At 37.9% G+C, this 12,042-nt stretch overlaps 1 protein-coding gene across 1 annotated transcript in view; it reads right to left on the reverse strand.

Annotated features, from left to right (window-relative positions):
• Window positions 1-2,485: 2,485 nt before the first annotated feature.
• LOC149166852 (Flavodoxin family protein) overlaps window positions 2,486-12,042 on the reverse strand; it is a 451,658-nt gene continuing 442,101 nt past the window's right edge. The window contains exons 12-13 of the mRNA XM_089432790.1: window positions 3,517-3,733; window positions 2,486-3,368 (exon numbers count right to left, since the gene is read on the reverse strand). Of these exons, the coding sequence (XP_089288916.1) occupies window positions 2,836-3,368; window positions 3,517-3,733 (750 nt within the window). The 3' untranslated portion in view covers window positions 2,486-2,835. The remainder of the gene's footprint in view (window positions 3,369-3,516; window positions 3,734-12,042) is intronic.

The following is a 12,042-nucleotide window of genomic DNA, read 5'->3' on the forward strand; positions in this document are numbered from 1 at the left end:
ATCTCCTCGATCAAAATTTTCTCCTGAGAACTTCTCACTTCAGAAATTCGATCTCTTGATTTCTTGATGTGTTTTCCAAATGACCCTCAAGTCTCTTCTTATATCTTTATGTTGGACAATCAACGGCCTAGATTAACTCCTAATCAAAGGTTTGGATTGTTTTGGCTTGATCGTCGTCTTCTTTTAGAAGTTATACCCACAATTAGATTAATACCCATTAATATTTTTATTTTTCTAAGTTTAGACTTAATGTCCCATTAAAAAATATTAATTATTTTAATAAAATCGTTTCTGGGTTCTTTGAAATACATGTGCCCAAGCCTCCCTGCAAAATTTGAGGCCTAGAGCACATCCAATGCTACCCCAAATCAACATCAACATGTAAAATATTTAATTCATTCATAAATGATTCATAAATGACTCATCATATATTTACAACATGCCACAAAAAACATATATATTAGTCTAAAATCCAAAATTTACTCTATACATGAAATTGTTTTCGTCAACCTTGATCAAACAATGGCTTTGACCTCAATATTTACAATGTTCAAACTAGAAGGCACTACACTTCAGTTAGAAATCCTGACTTCCATATATGTTGCCATCATAAACTGGTTTTCTTGATTACACACTCAATTTCCTAAATTAGGTGACTCATGTAAGGAAATAAAATGATTATCGCTGGAATTTTTCTTACAATCTCATTCCATGTCCTTCCACATTGACTATTCTGAAGATACACAATGATACTTCAACTGAGAATTCAAGGAGCCAATTGCCTTGATATGGTACTTTGACCTGATTTCATTATACATTCTTGCTTTGGTAGAAGTTCACTTTGCTCTCAAGTTACACTACATATGAGATTAGGATGTCTAGTGTTTCTACCATTTCAACTAACATTTCATCAAATTTGAGCTCAAATCCCAATATTTTTTAGTTAGGATGATATCAAGAATACATTCTTTAGGAAAATGGCAATGAAGATGTGGTAAGAAACAATATTTCGCCTCCCACACTTGGTTTCCTAATGAATGGTACAATCGTGGAAAATTCTGGGTGTACAAGGCATAGGGTTGTGACACAGAAAAACATTTCTACCAGTTGTAAAGGCATTATGTAGACTCTACTCACCCTCTGTTTTAGAATAACAATAAAATCAAGTGTTAACAATACCAACCAATGTTATCATAACCAAACCATTGACTAAATAGGTAGACCCCCCAAACTTCGAATTGGTCAGAACCGGTAAAAAACTGGACCAAAAAATACATAAAATATTCAAATTTAAAAAAACACACACATATTCATGTGCATCCATATGAATCCAAAACATTTATACAAAAATAAGAAAAAGTTCTTATTTATATAGCATGTAAGGGTGCATGTAACCAAAATAGCACCAAGTATAATCCATGCCTAAACCAAAAATACATCAACAACCAGGCTCTAGATGTGGCCTTTAACAACCAAAAAGAACATGCTACAAAAATCTACATATCACCAAAATCATTGCCTATATTGGGACCTTTATTATCAATAACACACTCTAAGCATTAAAATAAGATACGAAAAAGCTTAACATGTCAAGTCAAGATTTTGTTCGAGTCATGACAGAAGAGTTGAACAATCAATGCCACTAACATTAAGGTACATTCAGGGCTTCATGCTCTTGATTAAATGCTAGTTCCATACCCTCATACATGAAAAAATCCAATGGAAACATTGCAATCTCCCCAATCCTGAAATCCTAAAAATTGCTAAGACTGTTGGATTTTGAGTTGGATCTAAAATTCTACCTTCTCCATATGAAATCCAATGAGGCTGGAACCACTCAAACATTCTGAAACAATTAATGGTAATTTTAAAAATTTAAGTAACAATTTAGCATTACCATTAACTGCATGGCAATAGTAGGGCCCTGAGCTTGAATATTAGGCGGCCCCACTCAAAAAACTTTGTTAAAAAAGAAAAAACAATTGTGTTTGGAATGTCCTTGGTCACATTGTACGGAACTGGCCTGTTCCACCGATTCTGGTCCAGTTCTGATAACATTAATACCAACTAGTTTTAAGATATGAAAAATAAACTTAACTCTTCACCACTTTAATATGATATTGCTACTCCCTTAGCCACTGGTCAATTACTAATGTTTTGCCGAACTGTTCCCACCAGAAAGGAAAGGAACCCTCTCTAGAAAGCTGCTAACTATCCCTTTTCAATCAGCAAATAGTTATATATGATAATCTCACAAATTAACGTTCTTTCAAGCAAAAGATAACCTTTGTAGTGAGGTTCCCGTAAATCATTCAGATTTTAATTTTTAAGTGCTTCTAAGGATTGCTAGATGTGGCTGGCCATGAACAAGCGCTAAAAGGGCATTTAATGAAGGCTCAAAGTTGGAAGCTCACCCTATATTGTGTTGACAGAAATCAGAAAGAATACATACAAATCAACTGCAAAAGTCAAGAACACAGAGTCCTGAGCAAAGCCAATATGCTCTGTCATGTCGCTTTGGGATTTTTTTATCCCTTGTATTGTGATCCTTTTATATGGTGTAACATATGGAATTGTAAATGGCTAACTTGCTTTTAGCCGCCCTAAATATTTAGAAAAGAAACAGAAGAAAATTGAATTAAAGAAGGACATCCTTATATAAAAAGATCATAAACTACAAACCATGTCTACCAATTATAAATCCCTATTTCCTCCATTACAACAGGAAAATATGGTTACACATTACGTGAAAACTTCGACTAGGAGTATGCCATTTTTTTCTTTCAATATTCCTCTTCTCTCGTCTTCATTTTGCAAATGGAATGAATACCCTCTTTATGACCAAGCTTCAACATGATACCTGCCGATTTTTTCCAATTGTTTGAGCCATCTGGAAGCTGATTCTTTTGAGAAGCCTCCTTCCCTTGATATGACTTCTTCTAGGGTTGACATTACATCTGCAGGCATTTTTGTAGCAGAACCAGCAACATACACCCAGGCACCTGATTTCAAAAAATTCCACACCTTAATGCCTTCCTCCTGTATCTTGTGCTGTACATAGACCTTCTGTGCTTGATCTCTTGAGAAAGCAACAAAAAATCCACCACCTTTTTGCTCTGACAATACTTTACAGTTTTTTGTATGTGAAAACCAGAAATCTTTGTATAGGAAATCTTTGGTTTCATTTCTACAGCCAAAGAAGAAAAGAATTGGTGCTGCAGGTTCATCTGCACTTAAAATTGCTCGGTCTTCAATTAAAGCCCGAAATGGTGCACAGCCTGTTCCTGGTCCAACCAGAACTAGAGGAACAGATGGTGGTGGTCTTTTTAGTGCACCCTGACAGAACCACACTGGAACATGTACCTCATCTGTAGATTTCAAAGAGCACACATGATTGCTATCTCAAGATACTATGAAAATTGAAACTTCTTTACTTAGAACCTTTATATTCATTGACAATTTAAAAGTCAAGAAAGCAAAAAAATATGGAGAAGTTATTGATACACAGCAGCAAACCTTTTTTAGGATCTAGCTGTGCCAACCATGTCGAGCATAGGCCGTATCTCTTTCTTTTAAAAGGAGTCATCCATGATACCACAGCTACTGTTATGTGAACCTGGTTAGGGTGAGCTAAAAGTGAAGAAGAGATGGAGAACATCCGTGTTTGAAGTCGAGGAACTAATTGCAAGAGCCATTCCAGGGGCAGATGCACAGACGGAAAGTCTTCGAGTACCTGTCACATCATTTCAAGACCTGTCAGGATACCATAGAAAAAGCCTTATTTTGATGCAGTAGACCTAGGGCTTTTCACAGACAGGGACAGACAGATCAACAGAATCTGATTTCTACTGAGTTTCACATAAATATCTGTTAACATTCTGTTAAAGAAAAAAGATTACAGACATCTTAACTCTCTTTCCTGACATTGCTTAAGGTACCTGATGGGATCCTCTGAAAAACTTTAATCCATATAACCTGGATCCAATTTACTCTACAAAGGTTCCAGTCATGACAGTGAATTATTTCATGCTAGGTTTCTTTTGATCAACTTTTAATTTACAAGGAAATGATATAAAATGAATCAAGGGAGTACATGAAAAACATGGAAGATGCACAAACAGGGCTTGCGTTGTATAGGGAATCACATTTCATTGCTATTTGTCTAGACTATAGTTGCCTACTCAAGTGAAAATGCATCATGTCTTTCATGTTAATTATTTAACCAAAGAACTATCCTTTTATGTTCTCCAAAGTCATGTGCATGTGCAAGAAGTTGAGCAGGAGGTGGACACTAAAATGAATAAGTAAGAAAACTCAGAAACAGAGAAAACAATTACACGACTTTGGGTAGACACAGTGTTATCCCTCATACTGTACGAGAGGCAATCTTGCAATTTTCATCACATGACAGCACTTTTAGTACAAACACCACTCTTCAAGTGGCATGATGTTCCAGTTCACACTTGATGTGAGCACTTCAGATTGGTCATCTAGAGCACAGATGTCAGAGATTTTGCTGCATGATGATATGGCCATCCTTGATAATATGCATAGTTGGTTTTTAGTATGGAGATAATTATGTACACATGATGAGAACACTCCATCACTTCAGTTGATCGCTATGATTTCATTACAATGCTTGATGTATTGGTTCTTGCTCAGATGTGGTGCTATTGTTTCCTATATTGGCCATGACCATGGTGAACATTGGTGTAATCGAAAAATGGATAATAACACTCTAAATTCTTGTCTTTCTAAGTTGCATCAAGGTGAGTCATATTCCCTTTAGAAAAGTGTTGTCACCTTTTGAATCAAGATATACCACTACAGACCTAGGTAGGTATAGGTGTCCATGTTAGAAAATCAGAAAGGCAGAAAGATGTTCTTTAGTTGATAATTACTTGTGACATCTTTGAATTCTTTGTATCTTTCTTATGTTCTTTTATCTTAGTTCATCAAGCAATTATTATTATTATTATTATTATTGTCCAATTTTAAGATCACGACCAAGCCAGACATCAAAAACAAAATATGAAGATCAGGGACACTAGATGTAGGTGGACAGCTAGGGCTAAAACCCCTATATAGGGGAAAACCCAGTTAAGAACTCTTCCTTCAATAATTCAAATTGAGATGGACCAAGACCCTAGACCAACAAACTTTCCTCCTCCACCAAGTCAGCCTTCCAAGATGATATAGTAGTCTCTTCTTATCCAGCAGCTCCAGCCCAACAACAATCCAGAAATTCGACTTCCCAGTTGCAGTGTTTAGACCTCCTGCAACAAAATTTCAGCCCCCTTCCAGCAGCTGCACAACTTCACATGTGTGGGAAAGAGAGAGAAAATTTCGATTTTTATGCTTGAAAGAGTCGTCCTTCTTCTTCGCTATCCTTCTTCTCCTTCTTCCTTGAATTTCACACTTTTTCTTGGCCCAGTTACTGCAGATCGAACTTCTTGTGTGTGAGTGACAAATGAGGTTGAGTTGCTGCCTTTATATAGTGATTATGCTGCCCAGTTTAGGCTGACTTGTCCAGTTTTGAGGCCAACTTGGTGGAGGAGGCCTAGAAGACTAATTTTAATATAAAATAAATTTCTTTCTTGACAAATAATTCCCAAGAAGGGTTCTTTACATTATGACATGGACAAGGACACTTGACACAAACCCTAGAAGCCTACAATGGAGACTTTGACCTAAAAATAATTGACCCAAAGCATTAAACCCATGCTTTAATAAGTCAATTTTAATAATAATGAAATTTCATTTTCTTTCTTTTGACAAATATATTATATTGTGACTTAAATACATTATGAAGACTGAACATAGTTACATTCTTCAACACTCCCTCTTATCTAGGGAGGTATTCATAATTACAACTATATAGAGGTACATGGAAGATCTCCAAAATAAACTATGAAGAGTTTAGGCACACTCAGTGCCACAGACTATATACCTGACCAGGGTTATCTATTTGGGTGGGACTAAGATGGACTAAAGCTTTTAGCCAGTCTAGATACCATCAGGCTTACTAACTAACCATCAACCCAAGAATCTAGCTGTGTATCCAAGGTTAGAGCTCCAAGACCAACGCCACCCTCCCTCTTCGAGATCTAGACATCAACACACAAGCCAACCATATGTCCTCCCAAGCATCTGCCATTAGATGCTTCAACTCTCCCTAATAAACTAGATATATCCATTTGTCCAAGCATGCTTCCAAAGTGTTTCAACCTTCTTGTGGAGAGATTTACCTGTACAATCACAACCCCAATCAGTAATAAACTTTCAAACATATAAACAAGTAAACACAAACCTTCGAGGTCTGGATGCTGCTTATATCATCAACAAGTTATCCAAATACATCTTGTCGGAAGCTTTCTTCTACCACTTCTTTAGCAACACCAAATATAGCCTTAGTACTTCTCAAGTCTTTTGTTTGCAACTTCATGAATCACGAACATTTATCGATAGTACTTTTGCTTACTTCAAAGTATTCATTGTCATAATATGCCTTCCCTCTCAACTAGGGAGATATACCCTTTCTTCTATCTAGGCTCCCTCTCAACTTAGGGAGATTAACCACTTCCTTCTTCCATAACATCGAAGAATCTTTTATGGCTCCATTCCTTCTTAAGGTTATCTTCCTTCATCATGCTTATATGAATATCTTCATTATCTTGAAGATTGTGTACCTGCAAATCTTTCAATAGCAAGTACAACCAAATACAAATATACAGAAGCATGAAGTTAACTATACTAAAAATCAAGTCATTATAATGGAAGCATTAAACTTTAGGCATTTGATACCTAAACATATTTTAACCTTTTGTTAGGATTATTGTTAAGACTTAAAGCAACTCAATCAAGATAACAGACTCTTACTCTTGCAAACCCTAGATTCCACAAAGCCTTTAGATATTAGCAATTTAATCAAATAACAATTCTACTATGCATGTTAGATTCTACTAGGGCTTGTTGCAAACCCTAGATATCAAAACTAAAACATATTAATAATATCATCAAATCCTAGGTTATCAATCTTTACTAGGCATTGTTACAAACTCTAGAATTCATGGACTAAACCATGAGCAACGACAAATAGGTCAGCATATATACATATCTAGGATTTTATAATCATGTACTAATGAATCACAACACTATCTACTAGGTAATCCTAAGACACAGACATTAATATATTAAAGTTAGACATATAACAAATTTTGACAAGACTAGGGTTTCAATCAAACAGACGAATACACACCTAAGGATTTATCCCTAGAATCTTACTATAGACATCACAAGGGTTTTGCTCATAAACCCTAATTTATCAAACCCTAAGGATCTAGGGTTTCATTTAAACATTAACAACAAACCCTAAAGGACTAGGGTTTTTATTATAACAATACCAAAACTCTAAACATTAAGAAAATAGGATTTCTAGACTTCATCATCAACCCTAAGTAGATTAGGGTTTTATAAATATAGACATACCCTTAGGTTAGGGTTTTATAGAGAACCTTTTAGGGTTCCATACGAATGATCAAAATATAATGAGGGTAGATTCAATCTGATGATTAATCAAACAAGAATCTCTTATGATTCAAAAACCTAGACATAACGATGTTAGTAAGGTAGAGCAAAATTTGAAAGAAGAATGATCATACCTTTATATGAAGAGAACTTTGTAACAAAGCTTATAGGCTAAGACATACCTTGGGTTGTTTCTTAACAAACCTTGTAGGACATCAATGCTTGAAGGGCTTCAATAGAACTTCTTTCATGCTTCAAGTTTATTCTTTGAAGTTTTTCCATAACCCTTGAGCAAATGGAAAGCTTTCAAGAAAAATACAAAGAGAAAGGTTATTAGAATTTAGCATTCAATACAAACAAACTTTGATATGAGAGAGAAACCAAACACAAAATAGGAGACAAGGAATAAAATACTTATCTTTTGGTAAATGATGGAGGCTCCCTCTTAATCCAATCTTTGAGGGATACCTCTGCTCTAGTTGTCTCCCAACAACAAGCTATGGGGGTAGTCCCTATAGAATGAGGTAAAGAAAACAAGTTGGGAACCAACTCACTTGGGAGACACGAATGGGTGTGTTGAATTTCCATGATCTTGGGTCTAGGTTAGAGTTTTCAAATCATTGACCCTACCAAACCAAGAATCTCAACTAGAACTACTTTGCACAGTGGAAAAATCTAAAGCAGTAAATCACATATGCACAAATATACACAATTTTTAACAAAATTGTACAATAATGTACAACCCAATCTTCGTTATATTAAACCCAATCTGAAAAATACAACAGTCTATGGTATACAAGATACAATGACAAACTTCACTGCAACTTCTATGTTGTATCTTGTATTGCTCACTAGCTGGCAAGCTGCCCCTTAGTCCTTCAAAGGACAACACATCGAGACTCCACTAGGGTTGCCACCTAACACTGCTGCAAGTAACTTTTGCTGCATGTACATGGGTTGATCCAATCTGCTCTCTAGGTTGGCCAATACTTGAGCTCCAATCTGCCAAGCTAGTAGTCACTTTTGTCCATCAAAGTGTTGCACTTTAGGCACCAAACTTCACCCAACCTTCAACTCTTCTTCGTCACTTCAAGATAGCTTGTCTAGGGCTACTTTGGGTAGCCAACACATTGCCCTCCACCAGACCAATGGCACCCAATACAATCACTACAAGATCTGCACCTAGTTGGAGTTTCTTCTCACCAAAGACAACTCCAACACTTGGCTCCCACAGGTTGCTCTACAATCTGATCCAAAACTGGTCAAATATTTGACCTAACACCTACAAGAAAAACATTCCTTTGCTCATTGTTTTGAGGTCTGTTCTCTGTTGTTGACTTTAGTCAAGCTAGGGCAAGACAAACAGTCCCTTGCACCCTATTCTCTAGCCCAAAAATGCTCTCCACAATTGTGGGTGTCTTTTGATGGGAGGCTAGCCCTCAATGCTACAATTTTGGGTAGCTTCTAGCCCTCACAACATACTCGGCCCTCCCTTCATGGCTGCGGCATCCTACAGGAAGACTGTGTAGAGCTACAACTGCCTTCCTAAGTGTCTACACCCCTCACAAATGGCCCTCAAAACAATCCTTTGGCTGCGACTCTTAAGCAAGGGAACTCGGCCCTCCTTCCAGCACTTGGTCACCCTGAAACAGGCTCTAAAACAACACTCTTTCTCCCACGCTAAATTGCCTCTTCCTTGCTATGGGTAAATTAGAAGAGCCTCCTCCTCTATGAGCTGCACACTTGTGCTGTGTTGCACTTTTGGATGCTCAAATGCCTCCTCCTCACCTCTTATTTATACACATAAGAGGGCTCCTCCAAAACATCATACTTGGGGCTTGTACAATTGTCACAAGGCTAAATAACATTAAGCCGACCTTGACACTTCTTGTGCAAACCCACACTTTGACTTAAAAAATTCTTAACTTCATTTCTAATTGAGTGATCTTTGAAGTGTTGGAATTGACACGCCAAGCTCTATCACCTCAAATTTTGTCCTGCTCAAATTCTTCATGAATTTGGCCCAATCCCTATGGGTGCAAAACCCCATGCTTGGGTTCCAAGCCCACAAGTGACTCTTGTGGCGCTTTTCCCTCCAAACCCTGAACCCTAGGGCTTGTAGTACCTCCCAAGCTACTCAAAAATCAACACTCCCTCTTAGTGAGGGAGGTACTTACAAGACTAGGTAGTAACTCATCATCATCATCACTACTCGTAACACTTGCCCAACTCCTGCCGCTCAAAACTGTAGCAATCCCTGAAGCTCGAACTATGCCTCCCTCGGAAATGTCGTTGTCACTAGAAGCATCCTGATTCTTCTTTTCCTATATCGTTTTCCAGTCCCTCTATGATTCCTTCTTCGTAGATGTGAAAGCACCCTTGCTGGCCATTGACCACACACTCTTCTTGGGCTGCAAAGTTTCCCTCTGAATCTGCAAGTTCCTTCAAGAACTCGACTCCCTCCGAGTCTCTAGAATTTGGACCTCCTTCTCAGGAAGGTGAACCTTCTTCTCGGGAACCTGTGCTTGCTCCTCTAAAGCCTGCACCTGCACTTGCTCCACCTGCTTCTTCTTTCCATGATCCACAGGTTTGTCAGTCAATCTGTAGAGACCATGCTCTCTAACTCCGAGTACACTCCCTGTTGGAAATACTAGAGAGGGGGGGTGAATCAGTATTCCTTTTCAATTGTTACTTTTACCAGTTAGATCACTTATATTTAGAACACAAAATGAAGAATAAGAATAAATGCTTTTATTAATTTCTTCAATAAATCAAGTACAATATATGTAGGGCTCCAACCCTAGATGAAGACATCGATCTTCAATCTCCCAAGCTCCAACCTATATTTGCCAAGCACCGACTTGGACTTCCAAGGCTCCAACCTGTCAATTTTGAGGTACCAACCCTATATCTGGTTCAAGCTCCAACTTGGTTTCTTGAGGACTGCGATCCTCTAGGGCTCCAACCCTATCTTCGTTTTCACTGTAGTCTCCACGTTAACATGAAGGTGTCTCCACTGTCCTTCATGGTACCCAAACAAAAAACTTCAAGGTCACCTCATGATGGCTTCAATAAGCTTTTCCAAGAGTGACTTCAACGGGCTTCTCCAAGAGTGTCTTTAATGGGCTTCTTCAAGAGAGTCTTCAATGGGCTTCTCCAAGGAGTTCTTCAAGATCTAATACTTCTCTTGTGCAAATCCCCAAATGTTCCACTGTTCAAGGTCTTCAAGTTCTTCAACTTGCACAAGCCTCCAAGGTTCACAACTATAGGTCTCCAACACTTCAAAAGACACTTAACAACTGCTCCAAGTCTGCTCTAAAGAGGCTGGAAGAGAGGGTTGCAAACAACTTCAAAAGAGTCCAATAATCTGCCTCAAAAGATGCCTAAATACAAAACACTGTCTTCAACAGCTTCAAAGGTCAGTAGCAATAAATCACCACTGAACTTCAAGTCTAGGTCTCAAACTATCAACAAGCCATCATATGTCTTCAAGAAATGCAGGCTCCCTCAGATTCACAAGATATGTGACTGTACCACAGAAAAATTGTCCACACTCTGAGCTTCACAGGAGACTTCTTGTCACAGGTGTATAACCCAAATGCTGGTTCAAGAAATGAGCTCCTCAAACTACTGTCCAACCACCTTGACTATCCACTAGTCTGGTTCCTCCTTCAAGCTGTCACAGGGTCGAGAGAAGTGTCACTACAGGACTGTCCACATCTTGATGACTGTCCTTCAAGGATAGTACACCACTAAGCCTAAAAGTTATGTCTCCAAGGAGACTGGTCACATGTCTGAAGGTGTAGTCCTTCCACAAGACTTGTCACAAGTTTGTTGCACTAAGAGATCATTGTACAACACTTATTCCGAGCTTGAGACTACCCATACACCACATGTCCAAGGTATCTAGGTGGTTGTTCTTTTCACTGGTCAGTGCTTAAGTTTATCACTGGTCCAAGCCCTTAAAACTGAACCTTCAAGGTGACTGTAACAAATCTGAGGGTATAATGCAATTTTTCCACAGTCAAGATTGTTCTCTGTCCCAAAAACAGAATTGTAATAGATGACTGTCCTCAAAACCTTTAATAGAATTTTTCCAAAACAGAGATATCAAGTCCTCCTCGGCCTCCTTGCTGTTCTGTCCTCTTCTGCGTTTTATCTCTGAAATTTTCACTGAAATTGCTTGGTCAAATGAATAGTCGAACCTCCTTTTTATATGAGTTTGATGTTAAGATGAATGGACATGTCTTATGGAGGGAGGCCAACATGACAGACTGAGTGTAGGTCGGCTAGCTTTAAAAAATAGGATATATTAACTTAAAAAAATATTTTCTCTTAGACTACTAGGAGTTAGGAGGCAAGTGAGGGCTCATTAGAAAGAGGAAAGAGTCCTCTACAAGATAGTCAAGGAGTCATAATGAAATGATGTCTTCAAGATGTCAAAAATTAATTTTCTTTATGACTGTTTGGAATTTTTAGTGCAGACCTTGGGATGACAGTTTTGGAGTTTTTAGT

This window comes from Pinus tabuliformis, chromosome 5_1 (genome assembly GCF_031772625.1).
Source record: "Pinus tabuliformis cultivar Carrire ecotype Pingquan chromosome 5_1, CPIR1, whole genome shotgun sequence".
In the NCBI taxonomy this organism is placed as follows: domain Eukaryota; kingdom Viridiplantae; phylum Streptophyta; class Pinopsida; order Pinales; family Pinaceae; genus Pinus; species Pinus tabuliformis.